Source organism: Anser cygnoides, chromosome 3, assembly GCF_040182565.1.
Source record: "Anser cygnoides isolate HZ-2024a breed goose chromosome 3, Taihu_goose_T2T_genome, whole genome shotgun sequence".
In the NCBI taxonomy this organism is placed as follows: Eukaryota; Metazoa; Chordata; class Aves; order Anseriformes; family Anatidae; genus Anser; species Anser cygnoides.
Genome location: NC_089875.1, coordinates 119,406,247 through 119,430,651, shown reverse-complemented (window position 1 = coordinate 119,430,651; position 24,405 = coordinate 119,406,247). Strand labels below are relative to the sequence as shown.

Genomic DNA, 24,405 nt, shown 5'->3' with positions numbered 1-24,405 from the left:
ATTCTGCATTCATGGAACAGAAAATAAACTAACGGGGAGAGCACACAGACGCTCTGTATTGCAGTGCCTTCTGTTGCTCCCAACCAGGAATGGTTTGACATATGTCCCAAGATGTTTGACACATACCACTGCGGTTTAACGCATCTTACACAAACCGGAGTGTCACAAGAGGTATTGCATGGAGAACCTGGGATTTTCCAGGAGCAAATCTTCAGTAGGCTGAGGCAAACCCTGCTTTTTGACTGGGAAGTGAGAAGCAACTCGATTCTGGTTGGATTAGAAGTCACCAAAAAGATGAGTCCCATTTTGATTGGCTCAATGTATACTTGGTGAAAAGAGAAAGCAATCGTCACTACCCATAGCAAAGATGTTATAAAAGACGCTTTCATCTCACAACTAAAGCCCCGTGGAAGGAAAGGACCAAGAAGAGTTCGTCTGACCTTTGAGCTCATCTAGTACCTGGTAACTTCTCGGTTCTTTTCAGTCTTTCTTTTAATATCTTCTCCTGTTACGTATTTTTTTTCTTTTTTTTTTCTCTTTTTTTTTTTTTTTACAAACAAAAAAACCTCTGCATTATTAACCTAAATTTTTATGTTACTAAAAATGTTAATCTACACAGTTACACAGGTTGAGTAAGCAGTTCAAATAAGAGCTAATGCGTAGTAGGCTTTGATAAAGATACTCTGCTTATTAACTCCTAGGAAAAAATGGGTCTGGGTCAGGTTGTTTTAAAGAGGTCTGTGGTCCAGAGAAGCTGCTGGCTTCTTAGGCAGAAACCAGAATATATTCGGTATCTATGTTAAGAACTTTATTTAATTTTCAGAATTAAGTTAACTTTGTTTATTTATTTCCCCTGATACTTTCAAATATGTAGAATTTGGAGCGGACTTCTGATACTAATTGCAAATCCCCTTTGGGCTACTCTCTGCCGTTCTATTTGCAGAAATACAGTATTCCATCACAACCTCGTTTCCCTGCATTGCTTAAGAGAAAATAATTTGTGATGGATCAGAATGTCAAGATATATGATTAAATACCTCCTTTCTATCCAGAAGCCCCCTCTAGGCTAACTTATCCCATTTTACAAACATTAGTCGCATTAATCATTGACTGCTTTAATGAAGTCATTGCACGTTTGTTTTTTTGAAATTTCAATCATTCTAGAATAAAACTGATCATTTTGAGCAAGTAGCTTTTAGCTGCTATTTCTTGATAAGTTTTAAAGTTGCAAAATGAACGTTTCTTCTTGTAGTTTGTAAGCTTGTCTGTAGGATCACCTCTTTCTGCTTAGTGTTGTTTATTTATTAGATAAAACATTTAACCAAACCTAAGGTCATGTCTGCATTTTGGCTAAGGGAAAACATTTAACCAAACCTAAGGTCATGTCTGCATTTTGGCTAAGGGCTATTTGCAAAATGTGAGAGGAAATCTGAGCTAAAATAATTTAATAATCACATATCCCGAAAGCATGTTGCCCCATATGTCTTTCCTTTTCCCAGAAATGCTCACACAGCAGTCATGAGGTCACATAGGCATTACTGGGTTTATTGAAAGTTTGAACAAAAAGTAACATAAGTGCCATTTTGATTAATACAATGTCTGTACAGTTCAGAAGACAGTAAGTTTGAGGGCTGTCTGTCACACCTTTCTTGGTCCTCTTCCCTGTAGTGGCTCAGCAGACCTGCAGCCATGAGGATCCTTTACCTGCTCTTTTCTCTCCTCTTCCTGGCGCTCCAGGTTTCTCCAGGTAAGATGAAAAGAAACGAAAGGATGCTAGGAAGGGATTTTTGTGCACCTGAAGCAAGCTCCCTGGCGCATTTTAAGCACTATTAGTTAAAATGAATAGAAACCAAACAGGAGTTAATCAAATACTCAGCTTGGTGCCTGTGCTGTCCACGTCTCCTGGAAAACTCTTTCAAAGTTGTAGAAATGATGACTGCTAAAAAAAAAAAAAAAATCCTCTTTGCTGGTGTCTTCCTAAAATGTTCATGCTAAATGTTCTGGAGTTAGACACCCGAGACTCTGCCTGTGCTGGCCATGGTTTTCAAACAACAAAGTGGTGCATATGTGGGCAAAAATGAAGATTGGCCAACTATTTTTGGATAGGAACCAGTAGTGAAGCCTCTGAGGCATGTCTCTGTTCCATAAGGTAAAGGACAAAGAGCCAGGAGGTCTGTATCTTTCCTAACCTGTGCTTTAATGCTAGATATTCTGCCTCCATGACCAAGATACAGGGCTGGGACTTTGGGAGACCTACCCCTAAGTGTTCAGCAATGCCACATAGGCATTTATCAGTCTGACCTTCTCCCTGAAAATGCTGTCCCCGTGTTGTGGTTGAACCCGGCCGGCAGCTAAACACCACACAGCCGTTCGCTCACCCTCCCCCCTCCCTCTCTGGGATAGGGGAGAGAAACGGGAAAGTGAAGCCTGTGAGTTGAGATAAAGACAGTTTATTAAGACAGGAAAATAATAATAACAATAATAATAATAATAATAATAATGATAATAGTACTACTAATAATAATGTGTAAGAAAACAAGTGATGCACAATGCAATTGCTCACCACCCGCTGACCGATGCCCAGCCTACCCCCGAGCAGCCCGCCCCCCCCACCCAGGCCAGCCACCCCTATATATTGTTTAGCATGACGTCAGATGGTATGGAATACCCCTTTGGCCAGTTTGGGTCAGCTGTCCTGGGTCTGTCCCCTCCCAGCTCCTGCTGCACCCCCAGCCTGCTCGCAGGACAGAGCGAGAAGCTGAAAAGTCCTTGGCCTGGTGTAAACACTGCTCTGCAACAATTAAAACATCAGCATGTTATCAGCGCTCTTCTCATCCTAATCCAAAACACAGCACCCTACCAGCTACTAGGAGGAAAATTAACTCTGTCCTAATTGAAACCAGGACACACTGGAATGCAGAAGAGTCCATGTAAAAATTGATACGTGGGAGGATAACGCAGGGAAGGATTTGTAAATCTGCTTTGTGAGCTCTGCTCTTACCTGTCCTTTCCACGTGGCCAAATCTGGGCAACAGCAACAGACCTTAAGAACAGTTATTGGTGAAGGCAGCTCAACGGATGGGAAATCCTGCTGGCACTGAGACTGCATTCACCCTGCCCTGCAGAATTGGAGGGAAGTAACTTTGTTCTTCTTGTTGCAGGATTGTCTTCGCCCCAGCGGGACATGTTTCTCTGTAGGAAAGGGTCCTGCCACTTCGGAAGATGTCCCATCCACCTGGTCAGAGTTGGAAGCTGCTTTGGGTTCCGCTCCTGCTGCAAATCGTGAGTTTGCCATTCACTGAGGTTCATCCATAGCAGACAAATATATCGCCTATGTCCTTAACCCCAAAGTGAATTTTTGAATGTTCGGACTGGACATAAGAAAAAAAATAATATGTCATGAGGACAGTCTGGTCTTGAAGTAGGTTGCTAGCAGAGCTCCATGGTGCTCTTTCTCCTGAGATGTGCTCCATGATGTGCCTCAGCAAGAAGGGCAAAGTATAGTCAGAGATGTCAGGCGTGTGCTGCCCCAGGTCTCTTTGACCACTTTAGAACTCCTCTGATGGAGCAAAACATCAGAGTGTAATATTTTCAGAGCTGGGTTGCTGTGGTGTGTGGGGAACAAATGGGAATTCAGTTTTGACTGCAGGGTGAACAGAGATCTGAGTGTTATCGGATGTGTGTAAAAAAAAAAATGCAACTATGTCATAAAAAGAAACTCTCATACCAAAGATAACCTATTCTATTTTCACTCGGGAATGAACACACTCACCCCAATATCAAGGAACAGCAATTTAATTCCCTGCTTTTCCTGGGGCAGTCGGAAAGCACCCTTCCCACTCACAGGTGTGAGTGCACAAGGCTGCCCCAGCCTGACTTGCACCTGACATTAGGTATTTGGGAATGTATATATCCAGGAGGAAAATATGCATGGACTGCGAGTAAGTAGGGAAGGAATGCAAATACATTTCTTTTTTTCTCTTTGTGCAGGCCATGGGATGTATAAAAACTTCGTGGACTGTCCATTCAAGAGCTACGAAAATTTCTTCCAGGAACTTTCTTTGAATCCCCTTCCTGCTACAACCACTGGATCCTGCTACAACAAAGTCTCAAGCACCTCTTGTTTTTAATGCAAAAAGCTTTATGATATAGAGTAAATCCAAAGGTATTCTGCATTGCCTTCCCTCCTTTTGAATAAATTGCCATTGCGTAGCATTCACATTGCTGAAACGTGGGTGTCCGTTGCATGGGCTGAGGGTGACGACTGTACCTGCGGTTTGATACGTAAACTCGAAAGGTTATCAATTTACAGTGTGCCAACCGCTCCTTAATTTGGGTTTTTCTGAGATATGTAGCTGTCAAGGGATAGATAGACATGGACTGAATACCTTACTGGCTGGAAGAACCGGCTGGAAGAACTCAGCTTCCCTTTATGGGAAGGTACTCAGATGCCAAAATTCTTCAAAACAAACAGAAAAAGCAAAACAAACAAACAAACGAACAAAGATATGCAGAAACCCTTTCTTTTCTTTTGGGAAAGAGGAATAGAAATAACTGAAAAAAGAGAGACCCACAATCTGTTAAAACATCAGCACGTGGGACTCAATGCTGTGGCTGCTGGAAGCTGCCTGTGAGCATCCCTGGAAAGATGTAGGCCTATTTCCTTATTTTTTTTTTTTTTTAACAGTGCAACAGGTTCAGCCACTTCTTTGCTCTCCAGAAGTTGTTTGTCCTGCAGTTTCACAGCAAAAGGTGCAAGTTTTGCCTTTTATTTTTCACCTGTCCCTCTGAGAAGATGCATAAAAGCCAATAGCTGGAGAATTATAGCTTATGCCTGTCTCTCTTCATTAGTTCCTCTGCCACCCCATGACACGCTGCCTCCAGTTCTTAACTGGGATACATACATTTCTGAAACGCTGCTCAGGAGGTGATTTTGTTTGTGCGCCAAAAACACAGCACTTACACGTCCCGTGACTTTCTTTGCACTTCTTAGGTGGGAACAATCTTATCCTCAGGTGTCCCATCTGACTTCTAATCCTCTGTAGCACAATTTCTTATGTAGTGATATAAAAATTCATATCCTGATTTTTTTTCCCATCATTTCCGTATCGTAGCCAAAGGCAGGGACTGTCATGCCAAATTCGGGTAGCATGGTGACTAGGGCAACCCTTAAATAGGACAAGGATTCCTTTCTCCTTTTCCCCCCATTGGCCTTGTAACACGTGCTAGGAAGCACGTATGGGAAATGAAAAGAAGCAAAAAATTCTCTTTGTCTTGCAATAACCCCCCCCCCCCCAAAACAAACAAACAAACAGAGGAGAGGGGGAAAATCCCCTCCCTTGCCCTGATGGCCACGCTGCTGTGGATGAAAGCAAGCCCAGTGCTCTGTATTAACGGGGAAAAAAAGACACCAGAACAGAAACAAAGCTGTGAAACTGTCTGAAAGCATCAGGGTGATTTCAGTAGTCACCATAACAGGTGCTGAGAAATGCAACAGTGGAAAGGAATTGTCTTATAAAAAAACAGTTTTTACTATTTAACCAGCAGATAAGCAGGATAATTATGCTGTATTCATTATTAGACCAAATACAATATGAAAAAGCAACATCTAGCTTGCTGTTTCTGCTACAACTTCCTACGCTAAAGAGCGTTCAACGCAGTTAACACACCGCACAGATAAGATCCTTAAACCTTACTTACAACATTTAGAATTACAGGTGTGCAACGGACAGGACTTGCAAGAGACCTTCACTCTTCTACAACAGCACACGGAGTCCAAGAGCAATATCAGATGGCACTAGAAATGTAGGTGTTCAAGCAGTACGTACTGCACAGATCACATCATATTTGGTATCGAAATATTTCTTCTTGGCTTGACTTCTTTCTTCCCCCCTGCAGTTCTGCCTGAACTACATAAGCTTGTCCAAAGTGCTTATATTCTCTTGAGCAGCACTGCTCCACAAGGTAACCTTCCATGGTTAGGTCTGCGGACAAAGCACACACCATGAACATGAAGGACAAGAATCGTGGTTATTTCACAACGCAGGAGGAGTTGGTGGGCAGCCAGGCACCAGCTGTCAAGGTTTCCCTAGAGTTCAATTCAAGCAGAAACTTCTTTTTGGTGATTTTTTGAGCTTCAACCTTTATCTTGAGACAAGTCTGCTTTTTGAATACAGTAGGAAAGCAGACTCATACATATCATCAAGTACAACATAGAGAAGCACTTCCTTCCCATCTTGACAAGACTGAAAGTCCCTCCTAGGGAAAGTACCAAGCCCTGGGGCCCCCAGGTACAGGGTTGCCATCTCAGGAGAGACACAGGGAATGGTATGTGCTCATCCCACCCCTTTACGAGGTTCAGCTGCCTGTTTTCAAAGCCAGGATTCACGTGGAGCTGCTACATGGCGTTGAATCACAGTGCTGCATGAGAAACAGCTGTGATAAGCAGGACCCTCCCAAACATCATTGGAGGACTTCTTTTAAGCTCGAGCCCTTTGCCTTGGCCCTTGCTTGAGGGGAGATTTTCATTAGAGGTGAGGAGGAAATCCTTCACTCAGAGGATGGTGAGGCACCAAAACAGGTTGCTCAGAGAGGTTGTGGATGCCCCATCCCTGGAGGTGTTCAAGGCCAGGTTGGATGAGGCTGTGAGCAACCTGATCTAGTGGGTGGCATCCCTGCTGATGGCAGGGGGTTGGAACTGGGTGATCTTTAAGATCCCTTCCAACCTGAGCCATTCTAGGATTGTATGATATTCCCTCCAAGAACTATAAAGGACTCCTTGTGTGCCGCCTGGGGGATCAGACCCCTCCAGAAGGGATGTGGGGCTGAGAGAAGGCTGGGTTCTGTGGGGCTGGCAGCTGATGAGGGAGATGTGGGTCCCATCCCGCTGTGTGGTGGGACCTGTAGGGCCAACAGATGGGGTCAGATGGGCAGCCCTGGCCGTGCCCAGCAAGGCACAGCCCTCTTCACGCTGCTGGCACTTGTGGCTGCCTGGGATAAGGGATGCCCGTGCTCACCCTCCCCAACAGGCAGCGCCCACACAGCGCCTTCCTCACCCGCAGCAAACAGCCTGGCCCCACAGGGACTGCCAGCCCCGGCATCCCCACGGTGCTGGTGGGGAACAGCACCCCTGGGCACCCTCTGGCACAAGGACACGCTCACACTTCCCACCAGCTGCAATGCCAAACTGCACGCCTTTATTCGAGCGCGGAAAAGCAGCCTCTGGCCAAATGGCAGCAGGCCTGGGGCAGGATGTCTCCAGCACACGGGTGCCCTCGCACCCAGCAGGAGCAGTGCTTCCACTCCCACGGGCACTGCACGGGGAGACTGCAGGGGCGGGAAGGGGAGAGGACGTCAGGAGCTGTTTCCAGGAGCGAGAAGCGAGGGGGACATCCTGCTTTGAAAGTCCAGCTGTTCAACCGAATAATCTGCAGAAAGAAAGCATGCTTTGAAGTCATCTGCTTTTATTCTGTTTCCCTTCTTTTTTTATCTCCCTGTGCATATCACTTCTCCTGGATAACAATGGCAATGACATATTAAGACTAATCCCAATGCAGATAATCAGTTTGTATTGCAGATGGCTTGTTTGCAACCTTGTTTCCAAGGATTTGCAGAGGAGGGAGTGGTTCCTCAGCTTCACACTACCTACAGGACAGCCTTCATTCTTTTCTAGCCCAGGGAAGGATTTCTGAAAGCCCCCAGGTCAGGCAGCCCCATGGAGCTGAGGGGAACGGGGAAGGTGCTGTCTGACTTATGGCTCCACCTGCCCCTCACAGGGCACCTTCTCCTTTCCTAGATCCTTCCACCTCCCCTGGTTTCTGCCCTGGAGCATGTATAGCACAAAGCCAGTAGCGAGGCTTGGGGCTTAAACACAACAGCAGCTATTTCTGCTATCACAGTCGCAGCCCAACTTCATCTCCAATCCCAAAGCTTACTTTTTGCAGCAAAAGAAAAATCTTGAACATTTCCCTGAGATGCCAAAGGGGAAAGGGCAGTTCAGAAATCCACAGAAGCCCTTTTCTCGATGACATTGCTGCTTGTTTCCTGGAACCAAGGAGGATCCTGCACAGAGCAAAAGTTAAAGAACATGAGTATGGGATACCTATAAAAATCGTGTGTGGGTCTAGAGGGGCTGATACTGCCCATGGATCTCAGCCAACCATGTGCACAAAGCATCAAACCCAAAAGCCCAGCCGTTCATCAGAACCAACACCTCCTAATCGTTACCCATCTCTGGCAAATCACTTCCCAGAACATGAAGAACCCCACTCGTGGGGGTTCACACCTCACCCCAACTGCCCTCTTCTCACCTGCAGCACCCTGGACCAAGAGGAGGATGAAGGGGAAGAGCAGGTACAGGATCCGCATGGTTTGCGCCTGTCCCAGGTCTTCACGGAGCTGCAGAGGGGAGACAGCAAGGCAACAAAGAAAGGGCATGGAGAAGGCTGGGCACACATGGCATGCCAAACGGCAGAAGCACCATCACCAACAAAAGGAGGTAATAAGGACTCAGCATTACAAGTTCATGGATATTCTTGAAGCATTTGGGGAAGTACCAGCCTGTTGGACAAACTAGAGTGTTTTTCACTGTCTTTGAGCAATCAGGTCTAGTGGAAGGTGTCCCTGCCCATGGCAGGGGGCTTGGAATTAGATGATCTTTAAGGTCCCTTCCAACCTATTCTATGATTCAATGATTCCTCGCAGTTCTTCCTGGTGTTTTCCCCAAAACACAGACTAGAAGACTCATGTTTATTCAGGACAGCATCTACTGAAACTCAGATTATAAGGAAAGAAAAATTACTTTTAATATTTATAGTCCCTCAGGACTTTCACAGGGCATGTTTGTCTCCTGAGCAGAATTAAATAATTTTCCTGCGATACAGAATCAAGGGGTAACACGAGATATACTTTCTAGCACAGTCAGCAGGTCAGAAGTACCACTAGTGCATTTGTTCTCTCACTTCTGTCTCTTCTTAATCAAATGCCAAAGCAGAGATGGTTTACACATCAGGAGATGCTTGTGTCAATAGTCAGTGCAATTCCAATAGTTAGGTCAATACAAGATCCAGGCTCTGGAAGTCAGAGAAATGTTTGCACCTGGAGATGCCACACTATATGAAGGGCTAGTTGGTGCTATACACCTCAGGTGGTCCACAGCTGGCCACTGAAACCACCCTGCCCCATCACCTCTGCTTCCCCAGGCTCAGGAAGGTCATCCTGGCTCAGTTAGGGACTGTACCACCTCAACTCACGTTAATTCCCAGGTTTCTCAGCAATAAGAAAACTCCCCAGCCTCACATTTACTGCCAGCGCTCCATGCAGCCGAGCCCCGGGGAGGAGCAAGAAGGCAGGAAATTCTTGGTGACCAGAAACAGTAACACAATTCAACCTTTTGAGTTGACTGAAGCCTGAAAAGATGGAAAATATATTTTGCTACCTGAACTTTGCCCCGTAAAGTCCCTGCTCCCCCCAGAACAGAAGACGTTGGGTGTCTCCTCCAGCATCAAGGCACCTTACCAGTCTCCCCTGCAGTTAGGAAACCCCAACTCCAGCTTCCAAACGCTCTGGGCTCCAATACTCATATGAATGTTTATTTTCTTTCCCAGCCTCCTCTAGTTCTTGTTTATATTCACAGATTCTTCCAACAGTTTGCAATTTAGATGGTTCCAGGAAGATGGATTTGCAGAGAGACTGAACGGCATCTTTCCTGAAAGAGGCCCTGGAATTACTTACCTGATGATGGGTTTGGTTCACCAGGAATTATGTGCATCCAGGGAGTACTGTTTTGGCCCAGACACCCTGGTTTTATAGCAGGTGGGAGCTGGGCTTCTTCGTGCTGCTACCTCTGCCCTTGGCCAATCAGCCAGTGACCCATCGGCATGGGCATGGTGGGGTTGCTCCTCATCCCTCCCTGCTGTTGAGGTGCCTGCTGGGGGCGATCAACATTGCAACAGCAGTCTTCACCGTTATCCTCATGCAACACGTCTTGTGACACTCTGGTGCACAGCGGACACATGGGCTGTAGCGGCTTGTTGAAATTTTTTCAGGATGTACAAAGCAATTGGTTGGTGCAGACAGCAAGCAGCAGTCTGATCTCAGAAAAAAAAAAAAAAAAAAAAAAAAGAATTCTTCTTTGCCTTCTTTGCGTTCTCCCATGTGATTAAACAGTCAGTTCATATGTGATGTGCAAGAACATGCAGAATATTGAAAACCCTCTCACCTGTACGCATTGAAAGAACACTTTCACCTGTGGCAAGATGTCTGTGCACCTGACATGCCAAAGGTGATAAACATGACAGTTTCTGTCTAGTGACTATTCAAATAGAGAGTAGCACCAGGATACATGTTAAGGTCAGTAAACCAACCAACCCAGTCCGTCTGCATCTGCTCCCAACCCATTCCAGGTAAATAAATAAACCACTAATATAATCATGGCTTCTGCAGCCATACCTTGGGACAAGGGGCAGCCCTTGTATGGAAGGAGGGAGCTGTGCTGCACATCCAACTCAGTGATTGCCTCTCAAGGTGTTTGGAAGAGCTTTTCTGGTCCCCTGACTCCAAGGGTATACCTATTGGGAGTTTTGGTAGTAGAGGTTGGTCTCTTTGCACACCACAGAGATGTCAAGTCATAAAGGCAAGATAACTGCAAAGGGTGTATAGAGGAGAGTGTCAGTTCCTCTATGGGTAATCATCAAGGCCTTTTCCAATGCAACAACGGACAATAAGAAAGGGAGGCAGTTGGTTACAGTTGCGGTTGAGGTTGGAAGAAACCTCTGGAGGTTCCTTTCTGCTAAAGCAGGGCCCCCCCCAGCAGGGTGCCCAGCCCCACATCCCTGGGCTCGGGGAGCTCTCCAAGGAGCAGCCCCCGGCCCCTCTCGGGGCAGCCTGTGCCAGGGCTCCGGCACCCGCCCGGCCCAGCGGTGCTGCCTGAGGGGCAGGGGGAGCCGCCGGGGCTCCGGGCTGGGCCCGGGGCCTCTGGGCCCGGCCCTGGGCACCGCCGAGCACAGCCCGGCTCCGGCCTCTCCGCACCTCCCTGCGGGTCCTGACGGCCATGGGGGAGCTCCCCCGGAGCCTCCTCTGCTCCAGGCCGAGCAGCCCCAGCTCTCGCAGCCTCTCCTCACAGCACGGGGGCTCCGGGCCTGGCAGCACCTTGGTGGTCGTCCATTGAACACTTTTTGTTATTCCTAGGTCTCTCTGGTGCTGAGAATGTGGCAACGTTCATTCCAGTAGGGTTATCTGATGGAGGACTTCTAATCTGAGGGGTAATCACCAGAAACAACCCTCCCAGCTGCACTAATTGGTGGGCTAATGAGCTACAGGCACCGCTTCCAGAAAGGCTGAACCTTACTGCTGATAAGGTGTGAGCCAAGGGTCCCTGGGCAAGGGAGAGTGTAGATTCACAGAATCATTAAGTTTGGAAGAGACCTCCAAGATCATCTGGTCCAACCATCCCCCTACCACCAATGTCACCCACTGAACCATGTCCCCAAGCACCACGTCCAACCTTTCCCTGAACACCCCCAGGGATGGTGACTCCACCACCTCCCTGGGCAACCCATCCCAATGCCTGACTGCTCCTTCTGAGAAGAAATGTCTCCTCACTTCCAACCTGAACCTCCCCTGGCACAACTTGAGGCCATTCCCTCTAGTCCTATCACTAGTTACCTGTGAGAAGAGGCCGACCCCCAGCTCCCCACACCTTTCAGGCAGTTGCAGAGAGCAATAAGGTTTCCCCTGAGCCTCCTCTTCTCCAGACCAAACACCCCTGGTGCCCTCAGCCGCTCCTCACAGGACTTGTGCTCCAGGCCCTTCACCAGCTTCGTAGCCCTGCTCTGGGCACGCCCCAGGGCCTTTAAAGTTCCAGGGCCTCCAGTGCAGAAGCTGCAGAGCTCTGCAAAGCCGTGGGGTGTGCAGGGGAAGGGGAAGTAGGAGATAAAAATGGGGGATGGGGAGAAAAGGGTATAAAAGGGCCGGTTGTGTGTAAAATGGGGCCGGTCAGTACGCTTCTCTGACCGAGCCCTGTGCCTGATGACTGCACTCTATCCAATCTTCTTATATTTCCTCATTAAATCTTTTCTTAACTCTGTCTGCTTATTTGCACTCTCTCTCCCGTGTGTGTGCCTGCCAGGACCGGTGAGACCTGGGGGTGTGCGTGAGTGAATTTAGGGCCGGCTGCCGGAGTCAGGCCGCGGGTGCAGGCCCCGTGGTTACTGCGGTGCCAGCTGCTGGAGTCAGAGGGGTCCTGCCATCAGGTCCTGGATCCAGCAGGGCCTGCTACCCCCCGCCATGGGGCAGGAGCGGTGTGTGCCCCCAAACCAGCTGCTGGGGGACCGGCGTGAGGGAGGCGAGGGCGGGCTCCACACTGGCAGCTGGAGCAGGGTCTGTGGTCACTGAGTGTCTGCGTGTGCCCCACAACAGGTGTGGGGGGGTGCAGGGTGTGCTCACCAGCAAACTTTAAGCGGGTGAATAGATTACCTGTGAAGCAGATTAGGTGTCTAGGCAGGTTCTGGATGGACAGAGGGGCCATGTCCATCAGAAGACCCAGAAGAAACAGTTTTGCTAGGACAGCTTCTTAAAGAGTAGTTCCTTTTTGTGGTATGGCAGCAGTTTGGTGCCAGTTTCCAAAGACAAAGGACGCAGTGTGTGTGTCCCGAGATGCGTCCAGCAAACCACAGCAGCAAACATCTCTTTTGCAAGGTGGGATGACACAAGACCCAGGGCTGAAGGCCTGGGAATCCTTCTCAGAGCTGTCAGAGGAGGAAAGCGATTCCTTGTCCTCTCTGACAGGGGGAGGACAGGAAAAAATGTTTCTTGGCCAGATATCCTGAGGTGTCAGCAGCTTCTCCCGCAGGCTGCTGTGGGATGGTAGTGGGCATCTCCCATCCAAGTGCCATAAACCTCACCCAGATTCCCATTGGAAAATTTCCCGTGGCTGTTGAAGAAAGGGGAGGACAGGCAGCCCAAGGGCACAGGAACACCCCTGGGTCCCCAGTGCTGCACCGCTCAGCCTGGGAGCTGATGCTGGAGCGGCAGCAAGCTGATGTCCTCAAAAATCTCGCACCATTGCTGCTGACAGCCCAGCCACTGTCTATACTGTGCAGCAGCACTATCTGTTCTCATGCCAGCCTCATTCTTTCCCTAGGACCCTGGGAACGGGACCCTTGGAACTGCAGGAACTCATCAAGCCCTTGGGGATGAGAAGAGGCTACTGAAAGGGTGGTGGAAGCCTCCAAAACAGCACCAATAAGGTTGAGGGTGAATTTTCAGAGCTCACACACACATGGGCAAACACCAATGTGCAGTCTGATCCCTCCTCTTAGAGCACAGTCCACGTCCCCTTTGGCACAGACAGCAACACCATAGCATACAAGATCACTTCTTTCCCACCAAGAAGCAGGACAGTAAGTCCTCGGCACTCGTGGAAACATGGGTTGAGCACTCATCCAATGAAGAGACTGCTACACACAACAGAAAGAGATTGACGTGGAAGTACACTGCCCAGCACAGCGCTCTACACACAGCCAGCGCTGCTGGGCCCGTGGCTGCCCGGGACAATGGCCGCCCGTGCCCGGCAGCACCAGCACAGGGCTCCCGCTCGCCCTCCCCAGCAGTCAGCACCTGCACAGCGCCTTCCTCACCCGCAGCAAACAGCCTGGCCCCACAGGGACTGCCAGCCCCGGCGTCCCCACAGCGCTGGTGGGGAACAGCATCCCTGGGCACCCTCTGGCACAAGGACACGCTCACGCTTCCCACCAGCTGCAATGCCAATCTGCACGCTTTTATTCGAGCGGGGAAAAGCAGCTCCAGCACACGGGTGCCCTCGCACCCAGCAGGAGCAGTGCTTCCACTCCCACGGGCACTCCACGGGGAGACTACAGAGGTGGGATGGGGAGAGGACGTCAGGAGCTGTTTCCAGGAGCGAGAAGCGAGGGGGACATCCTGCTCACAGAATTCAGGGCATCAAAACCATGTCCTGTACAGAGAAAACAGAAACCTTATCACCTCCTTGAAACTTCTCCCTTTTGTCTCTCTCCCACTCTCTCCCACCTCCTCCCCAAGGACAAACGAGTCTTGAGACATAAGAGTCAAATGCCCAGAGGTGAACTCATGGCCTTACTGCTGAGGGCTTAGAACTGTGCCCTCCTTAGTGCTGGTAGCCCTGACTCCAAGTCTTTGCAGAAGCATCAAGAACAGGACCGTGTCCCTGACCATCTCCAAAAGGTAACCACAACCCTTTGCCAGCATGGGAGAGTCCTCCACAAAGGCTGGGCAAGCCTTGTGTGGCTGAGCAGAATGGGGAGGTGCTGGCTAAGCTTAGGGTCCTTCAGCCCCACACAGGGCTGAACCCACACATCCGAACCCACAATCCCCTTCCTTTCTGGGCCTCTCCTGCGGAGCGCATTCTGATGCTGATGGTTAGGTGTGGAATAGGAAGAGTACCGTAACAATCATTTCAATGGACAAAGGAGGAATCCCTTTCTGCAGCCAGGATCTTACCTGCTGCAGCAAGGAACGATAAGTGAACATCTCCCATTACGCCTTTCAGGGAACCGGCAGCCCCCTGGACGACAAACTCCACCTCTGATTCCACAGGGGCCATAATTTCTTGTTGCAATAGAAAGACATGCACAGAGAAGCCATTGTAAAGATAATTGCATCATGGGTCATAGCACTGGCACACCTTGCCCAAGAGGTTATGGAGTCCAAATGCTTGGAAACCTTCAAAAGCCACCTGGAGAGTCTCAAGAAAAGGAGATTTTGGGAAACTAAGCTGAGACACCAGGCCTGAACATGGGACAGTTTTGTGTGCCAGCCATTCCACCAAGCCAACATCCCCCTTGGGCTCTCTCCCATCCCTGCACAGACCAAAAGGTCCCTCTGAAGGCCTTGCTGATGGGTGCTCTTGCAGAGACAAGAGCAGAGGAACAGCTGGACACAGGCTTGTAGCCTGCAGCCAAACCTCTTGCAATGACACTCAGAAAGCTTCTTTTCATCAGTCCCTCCTAACCTTTGCATCACTCCAACAAATCACATTGCTTCCCTGGACATGGAGGACCACACTGCTGTCCACACCTCAGCCCATCTCCCTCCTTCCCCTCTCACCTGCAGCACCCTGGAGAAAGAGGAGGAAGAAGGGGAAGAGCAGGAACAGGATCTTCATGGCTGATGCCCGGAACAGGTCTTCACACAGCTGCAGTGAAGACAAACCAAGGTGACAAGGACCTGGGGGAGAACCCCAGGTGGTGCTGCAGGAGCCTGGGCACAGCTTTCAGGAACTCAGACAGGGGCTGCCTGCACATACAGGAAAAAGATTTTTCCTCAGCCTTTCTCTTCAGAAGAGTTGTGAGGTGTGCACCTACCTGATGAAGGTCTTGGTGCTCAGGCACAAAGAGACCCAACAGGAATCCCTCGTGTCCACGTGCCCCTGTGGCCAGGGAGTGCTGCTTTGCCCTAAACATGAGGGTTTTATGCCACTGCTGGTGGGTTGGAGCTGGGCTTCTTCCTGCTGCCGCCTCTGCCCTTGGCCAATCAGTCAGAGACCCATGGGCATGGGCATGGTGGGGTTGCTCCTCGTCCCTCCTGGCTGCTGAGGTGCCTGCTGGGGCTGTTGCAATCGTCACCGTTATCCTCATGCAACACAGCTTGTGACACCCGGGGGCACAGCTGGCATGCAGCCTGCGGTGCCTGGAGGGCAATGGCTACACAGGTACCCTGGACAGAGAAGAAGGCTTCCCTCAGATGTCCTCTCATTGTTTTTGAAATTGACAGCTAGCATGTGATGGGCAAGATCACTGGTTTCAGTACAGCTTCTAGTACTGGTTGTCACCAGTGACGGTGACTCCACCACCTCCCTGGGCAACCCGTCCCAATGCCTGACTGCTCTTTCTGAGAAGAAATGTCTCCTACGTTCTAACCTAAACCTTCCCTGGCACAATGTGAGGCCATTCCCTCTAGTCCTATCACTGGTTACCTGTGAGAAGAGGCCGAACCCCAGCTCCCCACACCTTCCTTTCAGGCAGTTGCAGAGAACAATAAGGTCTGCCCGCAGCCTCCTCTTCTTCTCCAGGCAAAACACCCCCAGTGCCCTCAGCCGCTCCTCACAGGACTTGTGCTCCAAATAGCCTGGGGGGCATCAGGCCCAGCACTGCAGCTGGTCAAGGGAAGGGATTGTCCTGCTCTGCTCTGCCTGCTGCCACCTCACCTGGAACACTGCGGGCGGTTTTGGGCACCTCAGTGTCAGAAGGGCATAAAACTACCAGAGAGTGTCCAAGGAGGGCTACAAAGGTGGTGGAGGGTCTGGAGGGGAAGGCGTGTGAGGAGCGGCTGAGGTGCCTGGGTTTGTTCAGCCCAGAGCAGAGCAGGCCGAGGGGAGGCCTCATGGTGGCCTGCAGCTCCCTCACGAGGGGAGCGGAGGGGCAGGCGCTGAGCTCTGCTCTCTGGGGACAGCGACAGGACCCGAGGGAACGGCATGGAGCTGGGACAGGGGAGGGTCAGGCTGGGTGTGAGGGAAAGGTTCTGCACCCAGGGGTGGTTGGGCACCTGGACAGGATCTTGCTGGTGTCCAAGCCTGCTGGAGTCCAAGAAGTGTTGGGACAACGCTCTCAGGCATAGGGTTTGGTTTTGGGTGGTGCTTTGTAGAGCCAGGATTTGGACTCAATGGTCCTTGTGGGTCTCTTCGTACCTTCGTGCTGGCTCCCATGGCTGCCCGGGACACACAGCACCTTCCTCACCCGCAGCAAACAGCCTGGCCCCACAGGGACTGCCAGCCCCGGCATCCCCACAGCGCTGGTGGGGAACAGCACCCCTGGGCACCCTCTGGCACAAGGACACGCTCACGCTTCCCACCAGCTGCAATGCCAAACTGCACGCCTTTATTTGAGCGGGGAAAAGCAGCCTCTGGCCTAATGGCAGCAGGCCTGGGGCAGGATGTCTCCATCACACGGGTGCCCTCGCACCCAGCAGGAGCAGTGCTTCCACTCCCACGGGCACTCCACGGGGAGACTGCAGGGGCGGGAAGGGGAGAGGACGTCAGGAGCTGTTTCCAGGAGCGAGAAGCGAGGGGGACATCCTGCTCACAGAATTCAGGGCATCAACCCCGTGTCCTGTACAGAGATAACAGAAAGCATGTCACCAGCTTGCAACTTATTTCTTCCTTGCTCCCAGTTGCTCCCACCTCCTCTGGTATGAAAGCATATGCAAATACAATACATGGTGCAAAAAAAAAAAAAATGCAATACATGGTGCAAAAGAATCAGCCTCCATGGATGTAAACAGCAGTCCTTTCTGCAGACACCACTGACACGTTATGCTTAGGGGTGGTAGCCCTGCCTCCAAGTCTTTGCATTGTCATCGAGAACAGGGCTGTGGCATTGACCCTTCTCCCAGGGTAAACCTTGACTGTTGTGCAGCAGGGATATGCCCTCTGCAAAGCTGCAAAGGTATCACGGGACTGCGTGGTATCGTTGGTTTTGGGAGTTTGAGCTGTTTCAGCCCCAAAAAGGGCACTTCCGAATCCACGAGGACTCTTCCCTCGTTTCCTGGGACTCTCCCACAAAGCATAAATGCAGCAGAGTATTTACGAGGCATCGACTAGAAAGAGTTCTGTAACAACCATTTCAATGAATAAAGGAGGAATTCCTTTATTCATTGGAATAAAGGAATTCAAGAATTCCAAGAATCCAAGACCTTACCTTTTGCAGCAGGGAATGAAGACTGAACATCTCCCAATCGCTTTGGCTGGGTAGAGGCATGTCCCTAAGCTACAGATTCCCCCTCTTTGTGCACAGTGAATGGCATTTCCTGAAGCCATGGAGAATCATAGAAACAAAAACAGTGGAAGCGATAATTTGGTGAGCTGTGTGCGCTTGCAGAAACACTGACGCTCTCCATGCATTCCAGGCCAACATCTGGGCTCATCATGTTCAAGCTTGCTCTGTGCTGGTCGGCTGGGCCCAGAGAGTGGTTTTGAACAGAGTGAAATCCAGCTGGTGACTGGTCACCACTGGTGTTCCCCAAGGGCTTGGTGTTGGGGCCCACCCTCCTTAATATCTTTATTGATGATTTGGGTGAGGGAATTGAGTGCACCCTCAGTAAGTTTGCAGGTGACACCAAACTGGGCTAACTGTCAATCTGCCAGAGGGTAGGAAGGCCCTGCAGAGGGACCTGGACAGGATGGGTCAATGGGCAAACGCCAATGGGATGAGGTTCAACACGGCTGTGCCGGGTTGTGCAGTTTGGCCACAACAATCCCATGAAGCGCTCTATAGACTTGGGGCAGAGTGGCTGAAAAGCTGAGCAGAGGAAAAGGATCTGGGGGAGCTCATTGATGTTCACCTCAACGTGAGCCAGCAGTGTGCCCAGGTGGCCAAGAAGGCCAACAGCATCCTGGCTTGTATCAGGAATTGTGTGGCCAGCAGGCCCAGGGAGGTGATCGTCCCCCTGTACTCTGCTCTAGTGAGGCCGCACCTCAAGTGCTGTGTTCAGCTTTGGGCCCCTCACTACAAGAAGGACATCGAGGACCTGGAGTGTGCCCAGAGCAGGGCTACAAAGCTGGAAGCTGGGACTACAAAGGGGAAGGGCCTGGAGCACAAGTCCTGTGAGCAGCGGCTGAGGGCACCGGGGGTGTTTGATCTGGAGAAGAGGAGGCTCAGGGGAGACCTTATTGCTCTCTGCAACTGCCTGAAAGGAAGGTGTGGGGAGCTGGGGGTCGGCCTCTTCTCACAGGTAACCAGTGATAGGACTAGAGGGAATGGCCTCAAGTTGTGCCAGGGGAGGTTCAGGTTGGAAATTAGGAGACATTTCTTCTCAGAAAGAGCAGTCAGGCATTGGGACGGGTTGCCCAGGGAGGTGGTGGAGTCACCGTCCCTGGGGGTGTTCAAAGAGAGGTTGGACGTGGTGCTTAGGGACATGGTTTAGTGGTGACATTGGTGGTAGGGGGATGGGTGGACCAGATGATCTTGGACGTCTCTTCCAACCTTAATGATTCTATGATTCTATGTGGGTCTTCCAACGCAAGGTGTCTCACCCAGAAGGGCTCTTTCACACCCCTACAGGTGCACACAAGAGCAGAGAGGGAGGAAGACCAGTGGGAAGACCAAGGCAGAGGCGTGCTGGCTGCCCAGCTGCGTGTCCAGCCCTGCCTGGACCAGCAGAGCTGTCAAGTGGGGCACTCATCACAGCCCACAGCCCTGTCCAAGCTGCTCCGTGAGTCTGAGGGAGCTCTGATGGAAAGTCCTTACCCAGCCCTCACAGGAATTGTGGCTTGAGGGAAGAGGGCTTTGGGACGGTGTGCTGAGACACCAGGCCTCAAAATGGGGCCGCTTTGTGTGCCGGCCTTTCCACCAAGTCAACATCCCCCTTGGGCTCTCTCCCATCCCTGCACAGGCCAAAAGGTCCCTCTGAAGGACACTGCTGTCCACACCTCAGCCCATCTCCCTCCTCCCCCTCTCACCTGCAGCGCCCTGGAGAAAGAGGAGGAAGAAGGGGAAGAGCAGGAACAGGATCTTCATGGCTGATGCCCGGAGCAGGTCTTCACGGGGCTGCTGCAGTGAAGACAAACCAAGGTGACAAGGACATGGGGGAGAACCCCAGGTGGTGCTGCAGGAGCCGGGGCACAGCTTTCAGGAATCCAAAAATGGACTGCCTCCTACTACAGGAAAAAGATGTTTTCTTGACCTTTCTCTTCAGAACAGTTCTCAGGTGTGCACCACCCTGCGTGCGCTGGGAGCATTTCAGGGTGTCCCAATAATTAAAAGAAATGAGACTCCCGGATGGACAGAAAGACACAAATCACAAGGGTTCCCCAGAGGGGTTCGATTTCTATGGCCTCACAACTGGCTGTCCCTAGAGCTGATCCCAATCAAGGGTTGAAAGAAGACAGGCTTACAGACAACAGGACATGCTCGTGACAAGTCTCACTGCAAAGCCTCTCATAAGGTTAGGGTCAAGAAAGGATCCAGGTTCTGCAAGTCATGGAAAAGAAGGGCCTGAGGCTACTATACTGCATGAAGGATTCATCAGTGCTGACAACCACCCCAGACAGCCCTAAGGTGGCCAGTGAAACCACCCTGCCCAATCACCTTGTGTTCCCCAGGCTCAGGACAGACCTCCCAGATGGGCTTGGGCATCCCCACCAACAACCCAAGGTAACTGCCAGCTCTGCAGCAGCAAGGAACCTCCCTGGCCCCACACTTACTGCCATAGCCCTGAGCAGCCCCTCCCCAGAGGGGAGCAAGAGTACAGGGAGGATCTAACAGTTGGTCCTTGCGAGGAGTCGAGGATGATGGACTTGAGCTGAGCAGCTGTACCAGAAGAGACAGGGCCCTGCAGGTCCCTACCTTATGAAGGTCTTGGTGCTCAGGTGCAAAGAAAGCCAACAGGAATCCTTGGTGTCCACGTGCCCCTGCAGCCAAGGAGTGCTGCTTTGCCCTAAATGTGAGGGTTTTATGCCACTGCTGGTGGGTTGGAGCTGGGCTTCTTCCTGCTGCCGCCTCTGCCCTTGGCCAATCAGTCAGAGACCCATGGGCATGGGGCATGGTGGGGTTGCTCCTCGTCCCTCCTGGCTGCTGAGGTGCCTGCTGGGGCTGTTGCAATCGTCACCGTTATCCTCGCGCAACACAGCTTGTGACACCCGGGGGCACAGCTGGCACGCAGCCTGCGGTGCCTGGGCATGAACCGCCCGCCATGGACAAAGCAGATGGGCTGGGGCAGGCAATGGCAGCACGGGCACCCTGCAAGGAGAAGAAGGCTTCCCTCAGGCGTCCTCGCATATTGTTAATGATACGACATCTTGGGACTCCTTGGAGAGGGTTTGGAAGCCAGGGGGGTGCGGGGGTGGCCTCTGAGAGAAGAGCCCCGCAGCTGCCCCATGTCAGACAAGAGCCAGGTCCAGCCCACTCCAAAAGGGACCTGTTGGTGGCCAAAGCTGAGCTAATGAGCGACACTGGTTGTGCCTCTGTCATAACATGGAATCATTGAATCATTTAGGATGGAAAAGACCTCTGAGATCATCAAGTCCAACCCAGAAACGAGCCCTGCCGAGTCCACCATTTAATCCTATAATCATAGAATCATTAAGGTTGGCCAAGACCTTCAAGATCACCTGGTCCAACCATCCCCCTACCACCAATGTCACCCACCGTACCATGTCCCTAAGCACCACGTCCAACCTTTCCCTGAACACCCCCAGGGACGGTGACTCAACCACGTCCCTGGGCAACCCGTCCCAATGCCTGACTGCTCTTTCTGAGAAGAAATGTCTCCTACTTTCTAACCTGAACCTTAACTGGTGCAACTTGAGGCCATTCCCTCTAGTCCTATCACTAGTTACCTGTGAGAAGAGGCCCACCCCCAGCTCCCCACACCTTCCTTTCAGGCAGTTGCAGAGAACAATAAGGTCCCCCTGAGCCTCCTCTTCTCCAGACCAAACACCCCCGGTGCCCTCAGCCACTCCTCACAGGACTTGTGTTCCAAATAACTCAGGGTACATGAGGCCTGGCACTGCAGCCAGTCAAGGGAAGGGATTGTCTCGCTCTGCTCTGCCTGCTGCCGCCTCACCTCAAGCACTGGGGGTGGTTTTGGGCGCCACAGTGTCAGAAGGGCATAAAACTAATGGAGCATGTCCAAAGGAGGGCTGTGAAGGTGGTGGAGGGTCTGGAGGGGAAGGCGTGTGAGGAGCGGCTGAGGCGCCTGGGTTTGTTCAGCCCAGAGCAGAGCAGGCCGAGGGGAGGCCTCATGGCGGCCTGCAGCTCCCTCACGAGGGGAGCGGAGGGGCAGGCGCTGAGCTCTGCTCTCTGGGGACAGCGACAGGACCCGAGGGAACGGCATGGAGCTGGGACAGGGGAGGGTCAGGCTGGGTGTGAGGGAAAGGTTCTGCACCCAGAGGTGGTTGGGCACCTGGACAGGATTTTGCTGGTTTCCAAGCCTGCTGGAGTCCAAGAAGTGTTGGGACAATTCTCTCAGACATAGGGATTGGTTTTGGGTGGTGCTTTGTGGAGCCAGGATTTGGACTCAATGGTCCTTGTAGGTCCCTTGTACCTTTGTGCTGGCACCCAGGACTCCCCGGGACAATGGCCGCCTGTGCCCAGCAGCACGAGCACAGGGCTCCCGCTCGCCCTCCTCAGCAGGCAGCGCCTGCACAGCGCCTTCCTCACCTGCAGCAAACAGCCTGGCCCCACAGGGACTGCCAGCCCCGGCATCCCCACGGCACTGGTGGGGAACAGCACCCCTGGGCACCCTCTGGCACAAGGACACGCTCACACTTCCCACCAGCTGCAATGCCAAACTGCACGCCTTTATTCGAGCGGGGAAAAGCAGCCTCTGGCCAAACAATTGTAGGCCCGTGGAACAGGACATCAGGAGCTGTTTCCAGGAGCGAGAAGCGAGGGGGACATCCTGCTCACAGAATCCAGGGCATCAGCCCCATATCCTGTACAGAGAAAGCAGAAAACTTATCACCTCCTTGAAACTTCTCCCTTTTGTCTCTCTCCCACTCTCTCCCACCTCCTCTCCAAGGACTAACGAATCTTAAGACATAAGAGTCAAATGCCCAGAGGTGAACTCATGGCCTTACTGCTGAGGGCTTAGAACTGTGCCCTCCTTAGTGCTGGTAGCCCTGACTCCAAGTCTTTGCAGAAGCATCAAGAACAGGACCGTGTCCTTGACCATCTCCAAAAGGTAACCACAACCCTTTGCCAGCATGGCAGAGTCCTCTGCAAAGGCTGGGCAAGCCTTGTGGGGCTGAGGAGAATGGGGAGGTGCTGGCTAAGCTTAGGGTCCTTCAGCACCATACAGGGCTGAATGCGCACATCCAAGCCCACAATCCCCTTCCTTTCCAGGCCTCTCCTGCGGAGCGCATTCTGATGCTGATGGTTAGGTGTGGAATAGGAAGAGTACTGTAACAATCATTTCAAAGGACAAAGGAGGAATCCCTTTCTGCAGCCAGGACCTTACCTGCTGCAACAGGGTACGAAACCGAAACATTTCCCAATCTGTGTTTCAGCGAACTGGCATCCCCCAAAACGACAATTTCCCCCTCTTATTCTGCATTGGATAGAATTTCCTGTTGCAATAGAAAGACATGCACAGAGAAGCCATTGTAAAGATAATTGCAACATGGGTCAGAACACTGGCAAACCTTGCCCAGAGAGGTTCTCGAGTCAACTTGCTGAGAGATTTTCAAAAGTTACACGGAGAGGCTCGAGACAAGGAGGCTTTGGGACACGGTGCTGGGGGTCGAAACAAAACCACTTTGAGGGCCAGCCATTCCCCCAACCCAACATCCCCCTTGGGCTCTCTCCCAAAGGCCAAAAGATCCCTCTGAAAGACGCTGCTGTGGTAACCTCAGCCTTGCTGATGGGAGCTCTTGAAGAGAGAAGCACAGAGGAGCAGCTGAACACAGGCTGCAGCCTGTGGCCATACCTCTTCCTGACCCCACAAGAAGACAGGACTTTTTTCCAACGATTTTTCTGCACCCCACTTCCATGACCTCTTACAAAGACACTCAGAAAGCTTCTTTTCATCAGTCCCTCCTAACCTTTGCATCACTCCAACAAATCACATTGCTTCCCTGGACATGGAGGACCACACTGCCATGGGTCCACACCTCAGCCCATCTCCCTCCTTCCCCTCTCACCTGCAGCACCCTGGAGAAAGAGGAGGAAGAAGGGGAAGAGCAGGAACAGGATCTTCATGGCTGAAGCCTGGGGGAGGTCTTCACTGGGCTCCTGCAGTGAAGACAAACCAAGGTGACAAGGACATGGGGGAGAAGCCCAGGTGGTGCTGCAGGAGCCTGGGCACAACTTTCAGGAACCCAAATAGGGGCTAGCTGCACCTACGAGAAAAAGATTTTTCCTCAGCCTTTCTCTTCAGAAGAGTTGTGAGGTGTGCACCTACCTGATGAAGGTCTTGGTGCTCAGGCACAAAGAGACCCAACAGATATCCCTCGTGTCCAGGTGCCCCTGTGGCCAGGGAGTGCTGCTTTGCCCTAAACATGAGGGTTTTATGCCATTGCTGGTGGGTGGGAGCTGGGCTTCTTCCTGCTGCCGCCTCTGCCCTTGGCCAATCAGTCAGAGACCCATGGGCATGGGGCATGGTGGGGTTGCTCCTCGTCCCTCCTGGCTGCTGAGGTGCCTGCTGGGGCTGTTGCAATCGTCACCGTTATCCTCGCGCAACACAGCTTGTGAAACCCGGGGGCACAGCTGGCACGCAGCCTGCGGTGCCTGGGCATGAACAGCCCGCCATGGACAAAGCAGATGGGCTGGGGCAGGCAATGGCAGCACGGGCACCCTGCAAGGAGAAGAAGGCTTCCCTCAGGCGTCCTCGCATATTGTTAATGATACGACATCTTGGGACTCCTTGGAGAGGGTTTGGAAGCCAGGGGGGTGCGGGGGTGGCCTCTGAGAGAAG

At 51.6% G+C, this 24,405-nt stretch overlaps 3 protein-coding genes across 3 annotated transcripts; 1 reads left to right on the top strand and 2 right to left on the bottom strand.

The window, feature by feature from the left end:
• Positions 1-407: 407 nt before the first annotated feature.
• Positions 408-4,219, top strand: LOC106038139 (antimicrobial peptide THP2). The gene is made up of 4 exons (XM_048079282.2): positions 408-462; positions 1,669-1,747; positions 3,162-3,282; positions 3,991-4,219. Exons 2-4 carry the CDS (start codon positions 1,690-1,692, stop codon positions 4,004-4,006), a joined length of 195 nt encoding a protein of 64 aa, XP_047935239.1. The 5' UTR covers positions 408-462; positions 1,669-1,689; the 3' UTR covers positions 4,007-4,219.
• A 3,711-nt stretch (positions 4,220-7,930) lies between these two features.
• LOC125184749 (ostricacin-2) lies at positions 7,931-9,770 on the bottom strand. The gene is made up of 3 exons (XM_048079372.2): positions 9,733-9,770; positions 8,310-8,397; positions 7,931-8,061 (listed from the first exon to the last, which is right to left on the bottom strand). Exons 2-3 carry the CDS (start codon positions 8,365-8,367, stop codon positions 7,931-7,933), a joined length of 189 nt encoding a protein of 62 aa, XP_047935329.2. The 5' UTR covers positions 8,368-8,397; positions 9,733-9,770.
• Positions 9,771-13,756: 3,986 nt separating this feature from the next.
• LOC136790552 (gallinacin-3-like) lies at positions 13,757-15,538 on the bottom strand. The gene is made up of 4 exons (XM_066995084.1): positions 15,360-15,538; positions 15,103-15,190; positions 14,497-14,604; positions 13,757-13,972 (listed from the first exon to the last, which is right to left on the bottom strand). Exons 1-4 carry the CDS (start codon positions 15,456-15,458, stop codon positions 13,899-13,901), a joined length of 369 nt encoding a protein of 122 aa, XP_066851185.1. The 5' UTR covers positions 15,459-15,538; the 3' UTR covers positions 13,757-13,898.
• Between the last annotated feature and the right edge of the window lie 8,867 nt (positions 15,539-24,405).

Excerpts from the sequence above, each read along its gene's own strand:
- LOC106038139 (XM_048079282.2), top strand. The coding sequence starts at position 1,690 with ATGAGGATCCTTTACCTGCTCTTTTCTCTCCTCTTCCTGGCGCTCCAG. Across the intron at positions 1,748-3,161 it reads GGCGCTCCAGGTTTCTCCAG|GATTGTCTTCGCCCCAGCGG; the intron begins GTAAGATGAAAA and ends TTCTTGTTGCAG.
- LOC125184749 (XM_048079372.2), bottom strand. The coding sequence starts at position 8,367 with ATGCGGATCCTGTACCTGCTCTTCCCCTTCATCCTCCTCTTGGTCCAG. Across the intron at positions 8,062-8,309 it reads CTTGGTCCAGGGTGCTGCAG|GATCCTCCTTGGTTCCAGGA; the intron begins GTGAGAAGAGGG and ends TGCTCTGTGCAG.
- LOC136790552 (XM_066995084.1), bottom strand. The coding sequence starts at position 15,458 with ATGTTTAGGGCAAAGCAGCACTCCCTGGCCACAGGGGCACGTGGACAC. Across the intron at positions 14,605-15,102 it reads CTTTCTCCAGGGTGCTGCAG|AAATTATGGCCCCTGTGGAA; the intron begins GTGAGAGGGGAA and ends TATTGCAACAAG. Across the intron at positions 13,973-14,496 it reads ATCGTTCCTTGCTGCAGCAG|GACATGGTTTTGATGCCCTG; the intron begins GTAAGATCCTGG and ends TTCTCTGTACAG.